The following is a 24,933-nucleotide window of genomic DNA, read 5'->3' as shown; positions in this document are numbered from 1 at the left end:
GATAAACACAGAGCTCTGAAAGTCAGTTTGTTCCTTCTACTATTGAAGCAAAGTAATCCCACAAAGACAGAAAACCTCTTTTAGTCCTTTCTAGGACTGTGTCATATTTACTGAGGAGGCCTTCAGTCACTCTGGAAACTAGAGTTCTGAAAATATGCTGAAAATTTTGGCTGCTAGAGTTGTTTAGGAGAACAAGAGATTCTTAGACTTCTGAAATTTTAGATCAGAAGAATCACATGTATCTCCATGGCTACCAGATCAGTTCATGAGCATCCTGGCAGATTTCTGGTAGCCATTTTGGAATGTTTAATAGATAAATTGCTTAGTGAAAAGACTACTGTAGCCACGCGGGCTTGTTGGTGAGGCCAAGGCTGTATATATTTGACCATCAGTCAGAAGGGAGGACATGTTACTGCACCACCTTGCTATTTGACCTTGTTAAACTTGCTGGTGTCAGGGCTAGAGATAACACAGTGGCCCACTTAGCGTCTTGGGATCTGGTGATTATGGGCCTGTCTACATTGCTGTGAATTCTGGACTTCTGGCATGCAAATATTTCACTATGGGAAGGGAAGAAGTGGTGGTGCCACTGAAGGGAAGGCTTCAGGGATGTATCTGCTTCTAGGAGCATCTTTGGATGTGTAGAGAGGCACACAGGACGCAAAAGGAGAACCTTTTCAAAAGGCTCAGTACTTGGGTATGCCATCTGCCCTAGCTCCCACATTCTTCCCACATGTATCCCTTCTTGCTAGATGCTCTACATTTTCTTATTCTATGTTTTCTTGTTTCTACAAATTAACCTCAGCTTCACTTCTTTAATACTAAATTTTAGTTCTCTCTTCAGTCATGTATCTTCAGCACATCTTGGATGTGCCACACTACACCTAAGAGACAAACTGCTTGCAAAGGGGATGGGGAGAGAGGTACAAAATACTCTGTACTATCTTAAAGGTATCCTAAAACATACATCACTAACACTCAGCCCACATGCTATAGATATATCATACAATACCACTTTTCAGGTAAGGCATTCTGAGCTTTTGCAGGTTTGTTCTTAATCCTGTAAACAACTACAGATGGAAAATCACTTACATGAGTTAGTGTTTGAAAAATGAGGGTTAGAAGACAGATTCTGTCTAGTTTAACTACAGTGGCTTAAGATCTTACTGTCCCAGCAGCTGCACTGCTTGTGAAGTGACAGAATGAGATGTGTGATCACTCCCTGGGTCACAGTTTTGTTTATCAATTTAAAGTATTAAAAATGCTGTGCTGTGTTGAACAGCCAGGGTGAGGTGAAAGTAGGTGGAAGGAGATGAACCGGGGCACCCACACCCGTTGCTATCCGACTCTTCTGTTACAGAGGGGGAGATGCCAGCTGGCAGTGGAAGGGAAGGTCACCAAGAGACAACAGCATTGCCTCAAATCACTGCAGCAAGGTTTGGTCTTCAGGCTTCCAAATCTTGTGGTTTAGTTTAAAAACTACCCTCCCCCTTGGTCTCTGTGTTTGGTTGGGTTAATCTAAACTGACAGCGACTATAGCTTTCAAGGTGGTGATGATTTATATAGCAATGCCAATAAATACTGTTGTATCATGAAAGTATATATAAAACTGATAAAAGATGAGTTCTGTTTTAATGATATTCTTATAAGCAATTATAAGAAAATCACTTATTTCACACTGTAAGTGATATCACTTTTAGGTTTATTTACATAGTTATCCAATTCTTCATGATAAAACACGGTGACAGTGACATAGAACTGGGAAGAGGTTATCTGTCTAGGGTATACTGATCCTCAGTTTCAGATAGATTATTAAACTTGTATTTCCACTTTGTAAAGTTCAGGAAGCAGCTGAAGACTTATACATATATTATGTACTCCATTGTCATTGTCCTGCATATTTTTAGCCATAACTTCCTTAAGCGAGCAGGTAATTGATTGCAGCTTCCGTGATGTTGCAAATCCTTACATGTTGGAGTAATTTTACACACTGATCTGTGTATGATTAGTGTGTCTGATCAGCAGCTGTGGCTTAAGCAGTTGTTGCTCCCTACATTATGCTGTGCGAGCATTTATGCGGCTATTCAGCAAATGAGAACTCATCTCACGGAGAAATAACCCATTAGTACTTTGTTGCCTATTTGCTTTTCCTGGGTTATTTTTCAGGTTGTCATTTCCCTGGTGAGGTTCATTGCGCAGCTTCATGAATGCTTAAGTAACACAGCTCTGGATGTCCAACCCTAAGACAATTTAAATGGCTTTATCAGGATATTCAAGTGCCTTTTGCTGTGAGGTCTCCTGTAGCTGCATTGATCTACAGAACCTACTAGAATCAGTTTAGCATGTTGCAGTTTTCCCCGCTCCTTAGGGCTCTGCATGTGATAACTGCTTGTCTTTCTGTCCCACAAGGCTAATGTCCTTATCATGTCTTCCCGTGCAAACACCCTAGGTACCAACTAGCCGTTTCACTCCAATAGTGCAAATGATGTAAGATAATAAAGCTAAATATGCTTGAAAATCATGGCCACTGCGCTCTGTTGAAGGGATGCAACTTCTGTTTCAGAGCTGAAAAAGAGATGGTATGTCCAAACCCAGTCTTTTAATTTTTTTTCCAGCTCTGTCAGCTGGTCTAATAAATTATGATGCTTCTCTTTTCGAGCCCTACTTTTGCTTCCTCCATGGGCCTCCACATGAACACAGCATGACTGCAAGCTAGTTCAGGATGGCAGGCATCTGAATTGGGAGAAGGCAAGCCAGCGATGGACCAAAAACCCCTTCCCACCCACCGATGGAGGAGTGTGCTGAGAGTCTCAGGCTGCTCCTTAGTGTCAGGCTTGCATTTCCTTAGCCCCAGTCAGTTGTTCTTATGCTGTCCCTTCTGCCGCGCTAGCCCAGCTCACAACCTGGCAACCACAACAACAAAAACCCAGCATTTTTTAGTTGAATCAGTTTCCTACTCAGATCCTTCATGGCTGTGCTCTGGGGAATGGCGGAGAAGATTCTACAAAAACAGGTGATACCTCTGCTTGCCCTGGCACAGTGCCACTGAAAACTTGATCGATCCAAAGTATTTGTTACCTCTCTTAGTCTGAGTTAGTGTGTCTAAATGGCTCAGTAGACAAACGCTTCCTATTTCTAGATTTATGACTTATCTAAGTAGTTACACTGGCAAAATTTACAAGTGGAGGAGCAGTTCTGATGGCTTATTTTGCCTGTTCCCTAGAATAAAGAATACAGCAAAATGTCAACTCATCCTAGTAAAATTGGCTGAACTTCAGCTTTTGACAATGTAGCAGTCTATTGTGGTATGAATATTTTACATTCATAGCCAACACGCAAAGTCTCTGAGCATGGATTAGATTTTCATTAATACAGTTCTCTATCTTCTGGCCACAGTGCATCAAAGTCCCCTACCCCTCACGAGGGAATCAAACAGGAGTTAAATTTCTTATTCTACAGGTGCAGCAAATATTCCTGAGACATGTCTTAGTTCTGTTGCTTCCCCCTCCCTTCCCCCCCTTAGTAGATTTTTATTTCAAAGCAACTTTAATTTTACAATATTAAGTCTATATAGGAAAGTTTACAAAACATACTCTGTACAGTATCTCTAGTTAGATCAGAGTTAATTTTATTTAAATATGGAAATGAATTTAATCTCTGCAAAGTTAAAGCTTATATTTAAGTAAGAAGAAAATGTCACGAACCTGGAAAAGCAAGCTAGCCATGCAATTAGCTCTTTGAATAAAAAACCACCGAGATGAATGAGAATTTAAGTGATGCTATAATGCTAGTCTTAATTCTGTGCCATTTGTGTCAGTGGAGATGAATAAATTGTGAATCACATTAAGATCAGTCCCACAGACCTTAACCTTATTTGCACTAAAATTCTGAAGTTAACATGAGCAGGTAGTGGGCAGACTTGTAAAGTGAAATCCTGAACACATTAAGTTAATGGGACTTGTTAAAGAATATGATTTTCTCCCTTACTGTCCTACTGTAGATTTAAAAGAATAATGCTACATAAATTCTCCAAAAATTATCTTCACAAGCAGATGGTCTAGAATTTTTTTTTAATAAATGAAACCTTGCATTCTGAAGAAAACAGAAAATTCTTAAGTGCTTAAATTACTGGGTTTTCTTATACCCAGATTCATTTAGCTTTTGATTATTACTAACCTACTGAGTACAGCAACATTTCCATGCCCAAATAATCTTGACAGATGCTCTAAAAAGAAAGTAGTTCTGCTACTCATACGCTAGGATTTTCCTAAGTATTAAAAAGTACTATATCATGCCTCATGTAAACTGATTAAGTGCCATATATGATCATTCAGATGTATAACCTTAGTTCCTCTTCTCATTCCAAAGCTAACTACTCCTGTGTCACAGCTGACGGCTTTGTAAAATATACTCTGGGCCAATTTACTCATGCTATGGCCTTTATACACTTAAATTGCACGTTATCATATAACAAACAAATGGAATAAGAGCTTTTTTTGAAGGTTAGCTTCACAATATTGGTAACATAAGCATAATTCCAGTGTTCAACATTCCCATTCAATTGTGATTGTCCAAATGTCAGTCTGAAACCTATGATTTTGTGTTTTTCTCATATAGCTCTATTTTTATACAGCTTCTAGTTAACTACATTATTAGAGGGCCTCCCTTAAATATTAAACAACGATCAAAGAGTCTTTCTCTTTTTTTAAGAACACCAAAAAAAGCCTTCTGAGTTGTATCAAAGGCCCATCTCTTTAAGTATCCTTTCTTTTCATGGGGCCTAAAGCAGGTGCTCAATGGGGAACCAGGCAAATGGATATCTGGGATACTCTCTCCCTCAGCCTCCTGCAGATGGTTCGTGATCCGAGGATCACAAGGTTAATATGTTTGTGTTCCTGAGCTAAGGGCGTTAAAGAGTATTTCCGTATATTCAGTGCCACTCATGGGGTTTTCTTCTTCTCTTCTTCTCTTCTGAAGTACATAAATTTAGTGATGTGATGGTGTGTTATTTGGGGATTTTTTTGGGCATGTTATTGAAAACATGTGCAAAGAACTTTTTCAAAAGAAACAGAGAAGGGAAGAATGGAGTTTGCATTCACGTTGCCAACGTCACTGCTTTTGTCTCTTGCAGGAGCAGTTTCGCTGATGATGTCTTGCTGCTTCAGAAGTCACTCAGTTCTCAATTTCAAGCTGCTGGCTGACACCTTCTAGGCTCTAGAGAAATACAGGTGACTTGGATATGAAAACCAAGGTCTTCATTCAAGGAAGCAGGCTTTCTTTACCAGTACGGGGCCCTTGAACTTGGCTCGGTGTTCAGTGGTGAGCCCCTGCTGCCTGCGGAGCACGGGGAGAAGTACTCATGGCAACCCGTGTTGCTAGGCAGATGGATGATCGTGTTTTGTTCCTGCCACCGTGTTCTCGGGGATCCTGGCTTCACTTCTAGATATAATTAATGGTAATAAAGTCTGAAGGTTAAAATATGTGGATCTCTAGGGCCATTTCTGTGGCTGGGTAGGATGGGGAACAGTATCCTGCACTTGCATATAAAAGCAAGAGATTTTTTTTCTGCTGCAGTTCTTCAGGCATAGTCCCAGAGGCCGAGCACTGCCAGTAGCTCCTTGACATTGAGCAATATTGCTGAGGAAAAGAAATGCTTCCTTTTTCCTAGTAACTAATTTTTAATGCATGTTCAGTCACTTTTCCTCAAATGCAGCTTTGCTGAGGCTGGACAGGAGCAGCTAAAGATCTGTAGGATCACAGCTGTATACGAGCAGCAGGAGATAATTTGCCAGGACAGTTCCAAAGCCATCCCATGAACTCAGAAGGATTTGAGATGCTGCTATTATAAGAAGCCTTCAAACCTGTTTTTTTCCCTTCCTTCCTTCTGAGTTTTGCTTACAGACGCAGCCAGCCACTGAGCCTTCTCCCTGCAAAAGAACATCTCACTCATCCTGCCTTCCTCCCTGTTTCTCCCTCACTTCTAATTGCATGGTCCAACTTCCTGGCTGTGCTGATTCAGATGCTTGTCAGACCCTTTACTGAATTTCTTAATATGGCAGAAAACTATTCACTTTTTAATGGATTGGTTTTCTACTACTTCAGTGACTCATATCTGCTCTCAATGAGTGGCAAAGCCAGCGCAAGGTAGAAGGAGGATGTGCAGGCAGCAGTAGAGAAGGAAGAGCAGGACCTGAAGGAAAAGCTGGATCCTCCCCTTCTGGCATCGGTGAACTCCAGGAATTGTAACCTGACATTTTATTTAAGAGATCAGATTTGGGGCTTCTAGATTTATTACCTGTATGAAAAATAATGGAACTTCCTTGCCAATTTATGTGCTTTTTGCTGTTCTGTAGGTCATAGCAGGAAGACTTTTATTTTCCAAAAAGAAATCAAAATGATGACAGATAAGGTTAATATGAAAATAGCAGCAGCCTGGAAGAGGTCACTGGTAGAGAAAGGAATGGTGGGCATGCCTATTTGTCTGTCTCTACCCACTCTGTTAAGCTTCTCTTCATCTGGTCCAAGCACAGGATCAAAGCCTGCAGTAACAAAGAGAACAAGCTAGAAGAGAAGCTGTCTTCCCTCCCACACATCAAGGAATGAGGTAGCTGCTCTCAGTGTAATTTACCCAAAATCTGAAGGGAAAGATACAGCACAGGCAAGACAGGATGGAATCTTTTTCTCATTTTATCTGGTTGCTGTGCATCATTTGCGTGAGCAGATAATGTTTAGATAATGCTCTGTTTTGAAGAAGCTGTTTCTGAGTCACTCAGATCAGCTGCTTATCGCAGAGGAAGAGTGCAATGAAGATGCCAAATGCACTTGGGTCATTCATGTTTTACTGAGGAAAAAGGGTACTGCGACGTGGAAACACCCCCCGAGTAGTAGGGCTGTACTATTTAGCTACAGAGCAGTTGTAGGTAGACTCCTGTCACAGAATCGTAGCTATCCATTCACTCCCTCTGTGAAGGACAAATGAATACTCTGCTTTGTGCCTTCAGTTATACGGTCCCCAGGGACCCACAGAGAGAGTTAGTTCTACAGTTGAAGGTCTTCACCAAGCGTTCAGGGTAAAGATGTGTGCAAACACTGCAACCCCAGAGCCGTGGGGGGACACACAGCTTTGTAGGATGTTATTATACCTCCTTGAACTGCTTCATCTTTTACATCACTTCTCCTATTTTAGAGCTGGTTTTTATTGCTGAACAAAATCTCTGAACATATGCATGGAAAATATACAAAATGTGTGCTAGGACCCTGATAGCTGAGAGGAACGTATGTGATGAAATTAGGTGCAGAGGCAAGGGTACCTTACGTCTATTAGAGTCTTCAGTAGATTCAGGCTTTATATCAACAATGCTGGTTTCTTCCATATTTTCCCTGAGATATTTCCTGACATTTTAAAAATGAAAAATTACAAGTTTAAAAGGGTATGTTCTCTTCAGAGGAGCGCTTTAAAGATCTTGCATGCAGCAGCTGATATTTCAAGCTGTTGAATTAGTAGTTCTGGGTTTCCTTTTGTACTTGTCTGTGCCAAAATGTGATTAGTTGTTTCAGCCCACTCATACATACCCTTGGTTTGAGATGTCTGTGCTTTAAGTTAGAAGGGAAACAGTCATGTGGTTCAGGTCCAATATTTGATCTGCATTATAATTGTTAACATTTTTTTCCTGCATAGATTTTTCAGGATATGTTGCCAGGAAATGTTAAAGCAGTGAGTTCTCATTTTGAAGTGCTTTCTCATTCCATATTTTGTTCTGCTCCTGGAGACAGGCAAGACACCAAAGCCCTGTGTGTCAGGAATTAGGGAAAGCAGGGGAAACAGGTGCTGACACTTGGCTGCAAGCTGTTGAAAGCAAAAGGAAACTCCAGGCTGGAGCAGAAGATGCAAATGAAGCACTTTACAGTAATTGTCCTGAGTGGAATCTCAGAACAGCCAGGACAGTGCAAAATAGCGTTTGCTGAAGTAAATCACGAAAGATCCTCCAGCTAGGCTAAAGGTATCAAACTTAACAAGTACAAACATCCAGGCTTTGACCGATACTTTTATATACTCATAACAATGCTCTCCCCAAGGAGCTATTGCAGCAGCTCGTGAGGGCTGGAGTCAGCTGCTACAAGGGGATGTAGACATTGTGGCATACACAAAGTGGCATAGCCGTTTCGTACTTCAGAATTTCCCCTTTCTTGATCAACTTCTACACACTGCTTTTGTTACTGTCCCTCTTCAAGGAAAAAGACAGGCATGTGTCACATAGGAAAGGGTGGTGAGGAAAGCCAGACGCCACCCCGGGTGAAATTGCTGGGAAAATGTTAAAGTGGCCTGAGTGGAGCTACTGTCTTACTGCGTCACGTTTGCAGTGACTCGCTTCAACTGAAAGGCTGCTGTAAAAATGCAAGAATCTGAATAAATTTTCACAATAGGCAATATTTGTATCTATTTTAAAGCTGAACGTTGTTCATATTTTGGGTTTGAATTTGGCGTGAAAACCTGAATGTCTACAACAGGATTTTTAAAAGCTTTTATTAGGGAAACGTGGTAAACACTTTGAATTAGCATTTGTAGAAGAGCTGTAAATGTCCTATGATGAATCAGGTGCTCTGGAAAATGATGTAAGAAATCTAATGCTGGGCACAATATTCAAGAACATGAAATTCCACATTTTGGGTAGGGAAGAGGTAAGAAAGCTCTGTCCTTACCAAAACAACGTATTTCTCACTTTTCTTCAGTTTCAAACACGTGGATCTGATCCACCACCATAGATCTATAAACAGGAAAGACAAAGGTCTTCTGGGGGGGCGGTGGGTTTGAGGAAATAAGAAATGGGACCCCTGTAAGACCAAAAGGTAAGGGCCTTTCCTTGTGCTGCTCCTGCTGCTGCATCCTCTAACTTTGGCTGCCATGCTGTTTTCACCAAAACTTCTGTTACCAATTTGAGAGGAAGCAAATCTATGTGACTTCTGTCGTCCAACACGTAATCTGAAATATTTAGTTAGCTTAATAAACTCTTCAAGACTGTAGATAACCTTTTAGAGGGATCAGCTTTGTTAGAGAGCATAGTCAGCTGTTTTCCCAACAAAGTAATAGTGTGTTCTCTTGGGTATCTATTACACCCTCTTTACACTGAGCCTCATTCAATAAAACCCCACAATAAGTGGCTGAAAGGCAAACAGCAAATGTTAAAATGTTATAAAAAAAGTGATTCTTTTAAAGCAAAGAAACCCTATTTGGGTTCAGTTTGGTTTTTGAAGTTTCAGGCTTCCATGAATACTGAGCACACTGTAACTGTTTGCTTGAGAGGTGGAGATGAGCACGCGAGGAGTCATCATCCACACGGGCTTTGCAAAAATTTAACATCTGACAAACAAGCACCTGCTGTGGCGAGGACGAGGTTTTAGTTCTAGGAATTTCATAAATATTTATTTTCTATGAATATATGGTTGCATCTTGCTGGAATATTAATATTTATATTTTCTCTACTTTCACAGTTGTTTTAGAGTCAGAAGAACCAGGCATCGCAAACGTGTCTGCTAAAACACACAGCTAAATTTAAACCACAGTTTTATTTAATATTGCAAAGACAGAATATTTTAGCTGTTTCGGCATGATCGTATTTAGAATAAAATGTTCTTTCACTTTCTAAAGCTCAGATACACAGAAATCTCTGCAATTGCTGGGAAACTCTTATTTTTAAGAGAAAATACCATGCAGTGGCAGGTGGAAGGGCCTCAGCTGGGAGCGGGGCTGCAAGGGCAGCGGTATCCAGCAGTGCCCAGCAGTGCCAGTGATGCCCAGTGGTGCCCAGTGACACACAGGAGCGCCCAGTGACACCCAGTGGTGCCCACTAGTGCCTAGTGATGCCCAGCGATGCCCAGTGATGCCCAGCGGTGCCCAGTAGTACCCAGTGACACCCAGAAGTGCCCAGTGACACCCGGGAGTGCCCAGTGATGCCCAGCGGTGCCCCCTTGCAGCCCAGGTGTGGGATTCAGTCATGTTTTCCATCTCTCTAGCACAGTGGCGGGGAGGCGTGGGGCCTTGGGCCGGGGCTGGGCCTCTGCACCGCGATCCAGACTCTGGGCCTGATCTGGGCCCTGGGGGCCGCGGCCGTGGCTCCGGGCCCGGTGCGGCGCAGGAGGCCGGCGCGCAGCGCCTCCGGCCCCTCTCATTCGCTCTGTACCCCAGCAGGCAGCGAAGGCGGCCGGTGAAGGCCCCCCTGGGGCGGAGGAGGGCGGCGGAGGGCGGCAGCGGCTCCAGCCCGGCCCGGCCCGGCCCGGCGGGCACCTCGGCGCTCCCGGGCAGCCGCGGCGGCGGGAGGAGAGGGCCCGGCCAGGCCCGCGTCGCCATGGCGACAGCGCAGGGCCGCTGGCATGGCGGAGCAGGCGGGGAACGGCGAGGGTAAGGCCGCGCCGGGGCCGGGGCCTGCCGCCCTGCGGGGTGTGCGGGAGGGCCGCGCCGGGCGCCAGCCGAGAGGGGCCGGGCCGGCCGCGGGCGGCGGGAGAGGCTGCGGCTGGCGGGGCCCGGCTGCCGGGCGCTGGTGCCGGGTGGCACAAGGACACGCACGGAGACACAGACATATGCCTGTACTTGTGCGTGTGTATACACACGGGCGCATGTACAGGTATATTTACACACACGTAGAAATACACCCCCTGCCCCCCCAGCCCTTCCAGGGTGGCCGCACTGCCGCCCCCGCCTCAGGCCTGGCCTCCCTGAGGGGCGAGGGGTGCTCCCCCGGCTCCCTGTCCCCGCCTCAGGCCTGGCCTCCCCTCAGGGCCAGGGGTGCTCCCCCGGCTCCCTGTCCCCGCCTCAGGCCTGGCCTCCCCTCAGGGCCAGGGGTGCCCCCCCGGCTCCCTGCCCCCGCCTCAGGCCTGGCCTCCCCTCAGGGCCAGGGGTGCACCCCGGGCTCCCTGTCCCCGCCTCAGGCCTGGCCTCCCTCAGGGCGAGGGTCTGCTCCCCTGCGCTCCCTGCCACCCGTGCCACCTGCCCGCTGCCATGTCACCCGTGGCCGGTGCCACCCGCGGGAGGTGGCCACGGGTGCTGGCAGCCGTACGGCTGTGTTACCGCCAGGCAGGCTGCCTGGGCGCGGATGGCGGCCTCCTCACGGCACAGGGTGGCTTCCAGGGCAGCAGGATCCTGGGGACAGTTGGTCATCGCCGCTTGGAGGCCTGTCTGGATGCATCGAGCTCTCGCCGCCAGGAAAAAATAATCTCTGCTGCTGATAGCACCGTGCCTTATTTTTAGAGGCAAGCATGTTCTACTTCAGGGAGTGTTGCCAGAAATTGTGTTTTACAGGCTAAAGGTAATTCCTTCTGCAAGGATATTTGGGTATGGTTTCAAGGAAAATGTCCTTTCTGTAAAACTCGCAATATTGTGGCTCCTAAAATCCATCCTTTCTGTAAGTAAACTGGTGTGTGTTGTAGTAGTTTGCAAATTCTGGATGTTGTATTTGAAATAATCTAAATAATGGATTATTTTGTACTATTTAGGAAAAAACTAACATAGTCTGTAGAAAAGTCCTGTATAAATAGTTGCTGTGGATGGTGCTGAATGAGTGATTTTGGTAGAAGTATTTCTAGCATGGACTTCACAGTACAGATATTTTACAGAAATTAAGAGGTCAGACTGATGTAGCATCAGTGAGGATTATTCTGAAAGTATAATATCTTTTATATTGTTTTTCATTTTTGTTTAGTTTTGTGAAAGCCTACTTTTTGCATCTTCCCAGTTTTGCAAATGAAGCTGAGGCACAGGGCTGGCGCTGTGATAGAGATGGTAGGATAACAGCCTAGAAGCCTGCCAGACCATCTGAGAAGAGGGAATCTGGTGTTCTGGCAGGATAATAGTAATATTGGGAAGTTCTGACTCCATATATTTTGGGCACCTGTATGTATGATACTGAGATTTTGAACCATTTTGTCAATCCATAGGCAGAAACTCTCAGAGAGGGGAAGTTGTGGGTTTTTGATTGTTTGATTAATGGCTTTTGATGTTGTTTTTGTACTTTCAAAGTGAGAATACTTTGTAAGAAGTTTAATTACTGTATTTCTGAAGACAGATTTTTTTTTTTACACTTGATGGTTTTTTACCCTGTAAAACACTGTTCTCAATAGAGTATCAGGTGTCATCCTCTAAAGAAAAGTTTCGCTGTAATCCTAAATAACCTTGACCCATAAACACCATTCCTGGCCTCACCAGACTTCCCAATGGATCATGGAAAGTGACATACTGGGCTGTGGTTTCCTATCTGTAAAATGAGGACAATAACCTGTATCACACAGACAAGGCACCTCACTCATGAGAATCATAGCATGTTATTAGGCAGACCAGTTGCTTGTTGCCCTGTAAAGGTGTCTCATTATTATAAACACAGTTGAGGTAACCTAACAGTCAGCATCTCATTAAACTGCGGAAGCAATCCCATGAGAGTTAAGTCGCTTACACCCATTTCAGAGTTGCTGTTAGACTTGCAGATAGCAGTTAGAGGGTTAATTAGGATTCCCCAATTCTCATAAATCATGCTTTCTTCTGAGGAGCATTCCACATCTATGCAAAATGCAACTTTATTATGCTTCAAACAGAACAATAAATTAGTGGTATTGTCAAATAATTAGTCTTTAGGGTATTCCTTTCAGTTCTTTGTAGAGCTGCAGTTCCACCAGCTTTCATGGTAAAGGTTTCCCTTGGGTCCTATTATTTTCAAGTTTTGTCTGCTTCAAAGTTAAATGCCCACTTAAATGATTTACAGATGTGCATGATGTACTCAAGGAAAAATGGTGAAAGGCCAAATCCTGCAACCTCTTGTACATCATGTTACTCACATGTGTATTACCCTCTAACTTATGCAAATCTTGTGAATAAAGGCTTGTATGTGCGGAAGTGTTAATGGGATCATGCCCATACTATCTGTAGTTACATGTTTTATGTATGAATTTGTATCCTACATTTGTGCTTTCAACTTTATTTAATGCTTTTTCTTTATACCCGTCTGATTAAGCTAGACTCTGCTTATTCGTTCTCTTCTGTGTATTTGTTCGTATCTTCCCTCCTATTGTGTGGTTTCTTTCCCTTTTTCTGCTACTTAATTCAGTCTGTTCTTCCATTTGCTCTCAGATACTTTCTTTTTAATTTGACATAACATGTCAGATTTTCTAAGTTTTAATATCTCTGATCTCAATACTGATTTTACTAGAACCTGAAAGCAAAATGTCAGACCGGTAGTGCCTGAAGTAGAACTAGACAGAAGACAAGGCATATTTTTCTCCAGCTGGGATTTAAGACATCAGATGAAAGTACATAAAGGAGAGAACGCTCAGTGTTCCTATATCGTTATGGTAATGTTATGTAATTGATCAGTATTAGAGTTTTTCTAAGACTGTATTCTTTGTGCCAGTCAGTGCATCTTTAAAATGCAATTAATAAGTCATGAATTGTAATCCAAAAGAAAGTATATTAAATAGTCTGAGCTCCTGTTTCACCCACTTATATCCATATAACACCGAATAACTAGTTCTGGGTAAAAATGTCCTCCAGAAAGGTACCTGACTGTGGTGCAAAGACCTATGAAGATGGACACTAACCATTCTTCAATGATGGTTTTCTCTGGTATATTGATTAGTAGCTGTTCTGGGTCGTTTGAGTTACAGCTGCAATAATACATAATCAGGACTCACAGATTCTTTTCCCCACTTACTAAACAGTCATGTGGAGGTTGTTAGTGGAGATGGGAAAGAGTTTCCCCCCCCAGTTTTAGTGCCTTATGTAAATACAGTAACAGTGTGTTCAATCATACATATATATATATATATGCTCTTTAACTGCCTGGCATGCTGGTGAAATCAGGGATTTACATTTGGTAAGAGCTAGCTACATATCCCATTCAACTCCTACCTTCTTGCAAAGAAGCAGAGTTACCCCTGCTTCACCTGTCCTGCCAAATCCTCCCGTGTCTGGAGGTGGAATCTGAACCTCCCTTCTCTGTGTCACCTGGCTCTGCCTGGATTCTGTACTGGAGGTACTGAAAATGTCGTGTCAGTGTGCATTCTCTTTTAATAAAGTTGGGAGTCCAAGCTTAGGCTTAGAGAGCCTAGTAGCTGCCATGAGCGCTGTAGGCAGTCGTAACCATTAATTCTGCTTGGAGCACACTTAATTAACATGAGAGTTTCAAACCTGTCACAGAAAAGCACTTAAACTGTGTATGGCTTTGGGGAATCCTGCTGAATGGGATAATATGATGCACATGATGCTTAAGCATATGAGTACATTTAAGGGTCTTGCTGTATGAGGACTTTAAAATGTATTTTTGAGAATTTCACAAATAAGCATCAGTATTTGAAAGGTACTAAAGCTCTGGATTAAACTCTCACAATAATCCTTCAGGCTAAAGTAGTCCATCAGACAAATTACCTCTAATTTAAAAAGTGGCAGTTTTTCATTTATGGGAAAAAATACAAAATTAGTACAGGTAGTTAAAAATAAGTAGCTTTCATAGGGCTCAAGTAAGCAATATTTCATCTCTAGAAGAAAATCTGAATATATGAGATCACTTAGGAAATCAGTGTGCAGCTTTATCACAGTGGAATTTACTTACAGATGAACACTATGAATATTTTTATATCCTCTTGTTGACATTGCTGTGAGCAATTACATGAGGAGAAAAATTTATAGTTTTTATTAGACTGTAATGCAATTTAACATGCACCTTGACATCAATCTGAGTTATGTTTTAATATTCGTACTCATTTGGGAGTGAAACAAAAAATAAATTATGTCCATCTCCCATGGACAAATGCAGGCTGTAGATCCAATCCTCTTGGCTATACTTTTGCAGTAAAAGTTGATCTCAGATGGATGTGGAATAGGTAATTGCAGATTGACAGGTTTCTTGTTTCCATGGTGCATAAAATGGCAGAAGTTTTTCAGTTTGGCTCTACTAGCTGACTTATTGAATAAAAAATTGGCTGGTGTGCAGAAAGGCTTTAAACTTTTTGTCTTTTAAACAATGCCAACCAGCAGATACGTGGTGCTGACAGGGAGCTTGAGAACTCCCACAAATTATCTTCCCAACAATAGTTAACATGTTATTAAGAATTTCCATGTCTACATACTAATTATTCTGAGATCTGAGGGGTTGGGTTTTTTTGTTTTTTATTTTTTTGCAATATAGGAGTACCTTTATTTTGTGTGAACAGATATTGCTTTGTTGCTATTAGCAATAAAACGTGGCGGGCTAAAGGTTCTGTAAAGAATACGGTCTTCCAGTAACAGAGGTCTGACATGAACCTGTTGTCAAAGATGCTCAACATTTAGCCCCCAGATGAGAGGTGGCTGTGCAGACAGGGGTGCTGGTCACACCACTGCGCTGCCCTGGCCAAATCCTGCCATGAGGTCTGGCTGCCACTGCTGTTTTTCTGCCATGGGAGTATGATTGAGGTGAGGGGCAGAAGCTGAAAATAGTTCCTACGCATTTTGGGAGGTATCCTAAGGGGAGAAGTAGCTGTGGCAGCGATGTCCCAGCCCGGCCTGTGCAGAGGTGGCCACAGCGATCGAGAAGGGCACGAGACAGTCAAGAGATGGGGTTAAGGGTGCTGCAGGAGGTGGCCAGGGGAGCGGGGAGCTCCCCATGTGGACCTCGCAGGTACCCAGTGCAGGGGTAAAAGCTCTTGGTACAGTAAGGGGCAGGAGGTCCCAAACCTACCTCTGCCTGCCACAACTTTTGAGGTTGGATTACGTGACAGGTCCCGGGAGACAGTTTTATAAATTATCTTAAATTGTAAATGTCCATCTTCTAAGAAAATATATACTCCCAGCTCTTTTGGAAATGTGTCATCCTTACTGTTCCATGTTATATAGGTGTGGGTAGTACGTGTAATCCCCATGAATGTAAAATTGGAAGGGATTTCCTTGAGTCCAGCCTGGGGCTGTGACCAACCATAAATTTCAAAAGCTTACCAAGCTCCATTTTATGGATGGTAAGGATTATTGTGTCACTGGTGTAAGGTCCCAGGAGGTTCTGGTACTGTTACTGCTGATGGTCAGGTTGAAAACTGGATGTGAATCCTGAAATTTATCCATTGTATCCTTTTTCTCCCTGTTTGCTAGCTTTCTCCTTTAGCTTAGCCTGCCGCAAACAGCTATAGAAGTAAGTCTTATTCCCCATTGATGATAAACGTGAATGTCTTAAATTTGTCAGCTGAAATGCTGTTCAAATTCAGAATATTATTCTTAGGCAAACAAAAGAAAATTGGAGGTTTACATTCGTTCACGATAGGTAAGAAAGTGATTTAGCAATGTGATAACTTTCAAGACAGCTCCTTAAAAAACAAGCAGCTGCCGCAACCCCCTGTAATCCCTTGCCATTTTGTTGCACTGTAACAGTCCCTCTTCCTTTGGTCAAAGCCCTCATGCCAGAGTAGTGCAGGTAGAATTGCAACCAGTCCGTATTTTTTTTAAACCCATTTCAGACCCTGTCTAGCAAGTTGAGAGGCTTGTGACATGTTATATAATAACAGCATGTATTAAAAGTCATACTTAAACCCCCTCATTCTCCCATTATATTGTAGACATTAGGGTTCTTTCAAAAGAAGAGAGTTTACAGACTGCTGTATTCTAGCGCTGTGGTGCTGCAATTAAACTTTATAATGGCTTATGTTTACAATAAATTAATTCTTGGAGCACTAATACCCACTTGATTCTGGTCCCTGGTTCCTGACCACTTGAGCAATCAGCGTCTAGAGGCAGTTCAGCAGGCATATTCAATTTATGAGATATTTGGTGCAGCCACACATGCAATTAGATGTACCTGCACGCTGCTGGTGATGAGTTATACAGTGCCCTGTTGGGGCCATCCTGCATCGTTGGCAGAGCGAGCTGCTGTTGTGGGGCACGCAGCAGCATGTGAATTACTGCATTTTGGTGGAGCTTGCTGTGGTGCACCTGTGTTTTAGGCTGTGAGTGTCAGAGTTGTCCTTTGTGGCTCTGCCAAGCGCTTCTGGGGTCAGCACTGTGGAAAGTCCAGGAAAAATGGAGACAGATGCCCTCTGCGACCACACAGCATAGCAGCATGGATTGTCTTCTGCCGGTGTCGCAGCCTGTGTAGGCTCTTCCTTTTCAGCAGCAGCCGGAGGTATAGCAAGACTCTCAGCATCACCAGGAAAGCTATATATCCTCACAGGGCTGTTTGCTGTTGGTGATGAAAGAGAATATAGGTATGGGCTAGGCATAACTCTTTCATTATATCCCAGGTGTGGCTGAGATGAAAGATACAGAACAAATTGCAACAGTGGAGATTACTGTTTTTGCCAGCTCTGAGCTGCAACAGGAGTGCTGTCTGGTACAACTGCCGGAGTTGGGATTTCAGGGATGTGCAAGACACCACTAATGGAGATTTATGCTGAGCTTATCTCTGCCTTATGAAAAGGGAAACTGCGTGCAGCCGGTATTGACTTTAAAAAAAGTGTCACGATTATTTTTTGCAGGCTAACAAATGTCAAGCGCTGGCATAACTTTCACTTCACTGTAGGAAGGATAACATTATGACTTTCCTCAAGAGAAATATAAGATATTAATTGTATATTATCTGTGAATCACAGGCATACAGGAGGCAATCCAGATCTGTGTATAAGTGGGACTTCCTTGCTTTCTTTGCATGACTGGAGGTATATCTCCACATCCTCTGCTCAGAAGAGAAGATCTTTATATCAAAAGGAAAGGATTTTCCCTCATTGTTCTGCAAGTTAGTGTGACAAAGCGTGTTGTTTCGTTGCTCTCAGTGTGGGTTGCATACAAGGGCAAGTATTTGGCAGCTTCTCTGTGGACACTAGCTAGGAGGAGAGCTTTGCTGTCAGAGCTGGAGCCGTGTAAATGATTAGGGTGGGTGATACTACTCAGAGCTTGCTGCTTTGGCTTATGAAGCTCTAGGCTCCGTGAAGTCCACCACATGAGTAGCTGCAAAATGATGATGTGCCTGGCTGGCTGAAATCTAGGTCGTAATTGAGACCTGTTAGGTCCAATTTGGTTACGTGTTTCTTCCTGAGAGCCCTTATTGCGTGCTGCTTCCAAAGTAATAATCTACAACAGTTGGGAGACCTATGGAACTATGGCCAGCTGCTTGGGAAGATGAGCAGGGCCAAATCCTGAGAGCCACAGTTGAACATTTCATGCTGTGTCCTGATTGTTGCTCTAAAAATGTTACAGCTGCTCCTGGCATAAAATGTTTGACAGCTTATGGAATGAAAATGCGTGTTGTTATGATCCAGTTCTCAATAGATTTTTCTGTTGTGTAAGGCCACTGGAACTGTCCCATCACAGAGTCTTGGGGCCTGTCTCATCCAGCCCTTCCCTCCAAGAAGTGCAAAAAGGCAAAATGGGTGTGAGGAAAAAAACCATGTTTCAACACATGACTAAATATTAAGGGGAAAATCACCAAAACTGGCTTTTCTGCAAGGACTCTGCAACAACAAATGCACAAAGTGTGGGCAAACAGACTTATGTGAAAGCTGGGAAGAGAGAAACCACTATGGTCAGTGTAGATACTGTTGCATTTTGAAAGATGCTCAGGAGGACTGCCAAGCGTTTCTGCTGTAAGTAGTGATGACTCCAGATTCTTTCAAGCTCTAAGAGATTATTCCTACTTTTTGTCTGAGGTGTGGGCATACACAGGGCATACCGTGCATGCCTGCTGTTTCCAAGTACTATGTATTCTCCGGTGGATGTAGGCAATAAGCTGTGTGTTATTGTTCACAGGACGACCCTGCATTATTTAATATGTGTGTGTGTGTGTGTGACAGTGGGTTAGGATACAAGGGCTAAGGGACTTAAGAAGGTCGGGTCAGGGCATTAGCTGTCACTATTGACTGTTTCAGAGCTCAGAGAGACTTTGTGCTCAGGGTGATAAGAATCTGTGAGCTGTAGCTATGAGGGCAGAGCTATGAACTCTAACAGCAAGGCGCTTGTCACTGGGCGCTAACTGCAGTACCCCCAGCAGCCAAGGGGACAGTGGGAGATGGCAGGAGGAGCCTGGGGCTGTGGCTGGCTGGAACTGCACACAGTCCTTAGGGCAGTGGTAGAACAACAGTAATTTGGAGTTGGAGGAGGGCTAGGTGCTAAGTATTGGCTCGTGCACTGCCTGCTACAGGTAGTAATCCTCCTGCACAGTATCACCCTGGCTGGTCAAAACAGAGAGCAGAACACCTGCCTGTGGTGCTCTGTGTGTGGGAATCCAAGTTGCATTGCCATTCACTGATGGAAGGGCTTCTGCCTACTACTGCCAGCGAGGCGGTGGGTGATGGCCTCCACTGGACCTTTTTCCTTGCAGATGTAAGAGGGATGCTGTAGCATGACTTAGAAATTACTCGCTAGAAAATTTGTAAGAATGTCTTGCATTTTTACCCTGAATTAGGCCAACTTGTGGTTTTCTTTTATGATGTCTTTTTTTCTGGGTATGCTGCTAGGTCTAGAGTGCTTCATCAGCAAGAAAATTTACTGCTGTAGCCAAGTCCTGGCCCCAGCCTCCACAATTCCATTTCCAAGGCTTGGACTAGCCCATCTCAGCTAGGTGCTGCTATGGGCCACTGCCTGGGCTTGCAGCAGCTCAGGAATCCTTGCAGAGTCTGTCTCATCTTAATTTCTTTAACCTGGAACACAGTCATGCTATATCCCTGGTGTATGGTCATACCAACCAGCCAGCCACTGCACCTCCATTTCTCCTTTTCGGCAGATGCAGACCAAATCACAAACTTGTTTTGTGCAGAGAAAGTAGGAAGGACCTCCATCCATACCATTCCACCAAAAAGCCCCCAAACCTGAAAAATGGATCACTCATCAACCCTCAGATAGTGCTTCAGGTTTGAGAAAATTGAACTCTTGAGTATATCTAGGGTGTTCCTTGGTCATTTCCCAGGGTTGCAGGCTTCTCTGCTGATGCTTATGAAGAGTGGTGCTTTAGTATATATAGGTATATATGTAGATATAGCATATCTACACAGATTGTGTACAGTAGAAACATCAGGGCATATTTTGTTGAGCTTTTCCTGGGAGGCATGAAGTGCTGTCACTGACGTGGATTGATACGTACCTGTGTTGCATCACTCAAACTAACTGCCTACAAGGGAATGGATTTTTCCCTAGCAAACCGTACGACTGTAGCATCCTTCCCCAGTATGTCCCAGGGTTGTTAGACTGTGCTTGCCCTCTCCAACAAGCTGCTCAGGAACTCTTTGAGCAGCAGGAAGGAAGGATTTTCTTGCCTGTAGGGCCGGGGAGAGATTAATCACACGCAGCACATGAAGAAATGTAAAGATGATGATGACAAAAGCATAAAGCTGGGAAAGGAGGTTCAGTAGAGCAAATGGGTGCTATCCCGGAGGGAACTCTACTCCAGGGTGAAGAAAGCAGAGCTGACTGGCAGTGTGAGCCACCTCTGCCTGTGTGCATTTCTGTGTAAGGAGCTCAGCCAGGCAATAGGAAGGGCAGGGTCGTAGCCCTTACCACATCCTCAGCATGTGCTGCTGCTTCCTTTTTCAGTGGCACCAGACTTGCAGTCCATCTTCCATATGCCTTCCTCACGAGCAAACCCACCCCATGTGCAGCCCTGAAGAGCACTTAGGGGAGTTTTACAGACTGTAAGGAACACTGTATGACATAGCAGGATTCCAGCCGTGACCCGGTCCCACTCAGCCACTCCTAACATTTAACATTCCCCGCCCTTCTTCTCTTCACTTGCAAGTTCTGCTTGTTTGTAAATAGTTTCAGTAAGTTTTGACTACGTTTGCTTTGCATTTTGTGTGTAGGAAGTCTTTACACCTTGTATTTCTTCAACAAACAAATTGCAATTCTCTGTTCTGGGGACCTCCAGAAAGTACTGGGTGGAACCAGGAAAATTAATGCCTCTGTTACAGAAACCTGAGCGCAGCAGGACTGTCAGGGTCGCAGTAGAGGAAGTGATGCAGAAAATAGTGGTTTATTGGTCCCCTCTAACATACGGACAATTCTGTGTTACAGCAAGCATCTCTTCAGGAATTTGGAGAGGTAGCAAGGGTATCCCTTGTAATTTGCCCTTCTCCATTCCCACAGGCAAATGCATTCTCTACAGCAAGCCCAGGCAGTGGTTGCAGTTCCACTGGGGCTTCATGCTGACATACTTTGCCATCTGCATCCCCCGGCTTTAAGAAGTACAGCGCACCTCTGGGCAGGGCAAGCAAAAAGGATCCTGGTAAGGATGTGGGAGTCAGGTTTACTACAGCAGCTGTTCAAGTTGTTATATCATTATGACTTGGGGCAGATAGGAGTGAGTTATCAAGTACTGAGGATACAGAGTGGTCTCTGTGGACTGGTGCGGGGGCTGTTTGCCCAGCACAGACCAGGCAAAATAATGGTATCTTGCAAAAGCAACCAGAACTGACAGCAAAATAGCTTTGATGACCTGCAAGGATTTGTACCACAAGGGAAAGAAATATTTTTTTCATTGGTGGTGAACCATATTTGATCCAAAAGGGAGGGCAGTAGACAAGATTGACCATGACCCCAGCACTTCTGGGGGAGATAACTTGGACAAGAACTTTGTGAATGGTGGATATTCTCTTTCAAATCAGTGACACTTTAATAAGAACTGTGTTTTGGAGGCAGTGTGAACTATGGATTTAAACACCTTTGGATATACTAGGTGATGAAAGGCATTGGCTATGGCTTCTTTTCCAGCTTGACATGGCATCCTCCATGGCCTGTTTTGTTCTGTGTTACAGTGTCAGTTAGATAAGAATTTTATGAGCAACGAGAAGCTTGACTGCATATCAAGGCAGCAATAGTTTCTATACTTTTGTTTCTCAGCAGTTGAATTAGTTTGTTAATTGCCTCATTAGTTTTGTTAGGTTTGGTTCCCATATATATTAAAACATCTGAATCTATGGTAGATTAGAATGTCATGGCATTTATAATACCATCTACTGAACAATCAAAACCTAGGATAATAGTCAGGATATCTTGTTTTGTCAGGTAGTTACTGGCAACTTGTAGCTCCATTAGTTGCTGCAACTGACTATCACAGACTGGATATATTTCACATGTTGGTATATTGTCACATTTTTTGACACTGAGGTTGAAATGCACAGTTATGTCATTTTTTAAGTCTTTAATGGATTTGTCAACTTCTAACTGAAATAACCAAAATATTCCCATTGTGGTTCTGTGGATGTGAACTTTTTTTTTTTTTTATTACTAACATAATTCTAGAAAATAATCTGTTCCACAGCCAAAGCTGGAGTCAAGATAGTGCTTAATGTTTTACAGCACTTTGTTATATATTTTACCCATGTTACAGTTGTCTTATGTAAAGAAGACAAAAAGGAAAAATTGTGTTTAATATTTTTGTGTCAGAATTTGAAGCAGCTTTTGAAGTTAACTTTGCCACAGCCTTCATCAAACTGACAGCCTGTATTTTATTATCAGACATCAAATTAATTACCTGATTTTTCTAAAACTCTTATTTGCTGCTGGTGGTTTTGTTCTCATGGTTATTTGTATCATGTGCCATGGGGTTGTGCAAAGATTGTTCTGGTCGTTCCACTCTGAGAGCTCCATTCTGTGTATCTATTTTTAAATATAGTCCCTTTATTTTTATTCTCCATTAGTTTTCCATAAGGCAGTTACTGTGATGGCAACAACCAAGTAATTTTTCAGCTCTCACATGTACTACCATTAGGAAAAGAGGTATAACAATAAGGTGAGGTTATGCTCTTAGTCCAAGGTTGCTCACAAACATAATGATGAGTGTAGGGTTTTGTTTTTGTTGATTCACACTGATGATGGGGTTTGCTTGCATATCTAGATACCACATGGTGTATGCTGGGATGAACATAAACGATAGGGAGCAGTGATATGGCTAGTTCTCAACAATTCTGAAAAACACGAAATAAAAGATTTTGCTGTTCTTGAGAAATCATTTTTACTTCTTTCAGAATGCTTGAAAGTGACCTCTGCAGAAACCAGTTAAGCTTATTTATTCTTTCTACACAAAACTAAAATTCAAATTGCCCAGGTATCATCTGTGATCACATGGAATGCTTCTTATCCAGGAGAGAAAGCAGCATCCCTTTCCTGAGTCTGCAGCCCATAGCCTGGATTCCCAAATTGGAGTAGGTGCCACTGTCAGTGAAGACCTCAGCCTGGTCATTTCTTGGGAACTCGCATATACCAACTTTCATAAAGCGGCATCTTTTACCTCTTAATTCAATCTGAATGGCTAAACTCAGGTGACACATTTCCCATTGGTGACATCGATACTTTGTGTCAACCTGTTCTCTTCAGATTACAGTTCAGGAATGGGCTTATCCCTTCTTTGGAGGAATCAAGCTGCCTTATAAACCTCTTGTTTTTCTTCAAAGTTGGTTTGATTAGTCCTTGCAGAATGAAGACTCTTCAATAAGCACATACCAAATTATTTTGTTATGAATCACAAGACACAAAGAAACAACACTGCATATTCTGCAAGCTTACAGCTTAATCATATTCCTTTCTTTTCTGGTAGCTAATATATTAATATCATACATGCTATAGGAGGTACAGAGTAGAGAAGAAAAATATTTCTCTTGCCTCAATGTTTTTAGTGCACAGCATACAATTATTGTTTCAGCATATTAGGCTGATTGTACATTAAGGTTCCTCTGGAATTAAGAGGGTCACTAGAAAAAATCTAAGGTATGCCTTTTCTTCTACAGTGGAGAAAGGTCTGGCCAATAAGTCAGATTCAAATGGCCTCAAGTTTGTTTCCTCCCTATGTTCCTTTCCCTCAGTAATTTCCTTAAAATAGAACGAGTTAAATGCCATAAGGTTTTCTTCTTTGAGGTGGGGCAAGATTTGTGAGTTACTTTTAGGTCTATCAAGCTCCCCACACTTAACATGAAGGCAACGCAAATATTTGTGACAGAATAATTCAGGGAGTTGTATGCTTTGCTCTGGAATTAGGAAAGAGAAGCAGTAGCATGGGGATGCCTTATGCTGATATCGTCACCAAGAATTCATCTTATGACACCACGCTGGCTTTCCCTTTTTGTTCAGGAAACACAATGTCTTGATAAAACTGATGAGCTTATTTGAGACTGTTTGAGATTTCACCTGTGCTGGTGATGCTGAGTATCATGACTGCTTTTTAATATCTTGACCTAGGTGATGCTTCAGTTAATGCTTGCATAAAAGCCTGATTAGATCTCCTAAGAACTAATTGATGACCTCCTCTGAGTTGCAATTGTGAAGTCTCATATTGTTTTTTTGCTTTGTATTTAAGCAAATATGCATTATACAGTTCTTACTAGAACTACAGTCAGATTTGGTTTTTTTTCCAATTCTTATGCCCTTATTTCCATTAGTGGTTTTGTGAAGGATTTTGGAAGAGGTCAGATGAAACAGTGGCTGCAAACATCAAAGACAAATTTATTTTAAGTTCACCTGTTTCATCCTTTTGCCCTGTACACCTAGATAATAAATTGAGAATTGCCCTTAAAGGGACCATGGTATTCTTCAGGAATAGCACCAGTCTCCCTTCTTACTAGGGAACTGTTCCTGCATCTTGACACATTTCTAGGATTTTAACTCCATATTAGAGCTGTAAGGAGTAAGATTTGTTTAGCTGTTTCTGCTTGTTGGCCATACCTTTTTTTTTTTGACCACACAGTAGGCTCAGTTTCTGAGCAGGGACTTGACACTTTTTTTTTTTGTACCTTTTCCACCCCTGGCTGGCTTAGATATTCCCCATAGCTCAACCGCCTTCTCCCCTCTCCTTTTTGACTGGCATTGTATGACAATACAGAGACTGTTACTTGTGATTTTGGAGATGATGGGAAGAGCTAGGATTTGCAAAGGATGGTCATAGGGGCCTTATGGAAGAATGCTGGAGCAGTGTGGGAGGGGTGGTTAAATACCATGGTTTGGATCTGTGAGCAGAA

The 24,933-nt window shown here is 43.0% G+C and overlaps 1 protein-coding gene across 1 annotated transcript in view; it reads left to right on the top strand.

The window, feature by feature from the left end:
* Window positions 1-9,698: 9,698 nt before the first annotated feature.
* EFCAB2 (EF-hand calcium binding domain 2) overlaps window positions 9,699-24,933 on the top strand; it is a 32,156-nt gene continuing 16,921 nt past the window's right edge. The window contains exon 1 of the mRNA XM_037392563.1: window positions 9,699-10,396. Within this exon, the coding sequence (XP_037248460.1) occupies window positions 10,369-10,396 (28 nt within the window). The 5' untranslated portion in view covers window positions 9,699-10,368. The remainder of the gene's footprint in view (window positions 10,397-24,933) is intronic.

The sequence above is a fragment of the Falco rusticolus genome, chromosome 6 (assembly GCF_015220075.1).
Source record: "Falco rusticolus isolate bFalRus1 chromosome 6, bFalRus1.pri, whole genome shotgun sequence".
Classification (NCBI taxonomy): domain Eukaryota; kingdom Metazoa; phylum Chordata; class Aves; order Falconiformes; family Falconidae; genus Falco; species Falco rusticolus.
This window is presented reverse-complemented; position numbering and strand designations above follow the sequence as displayed.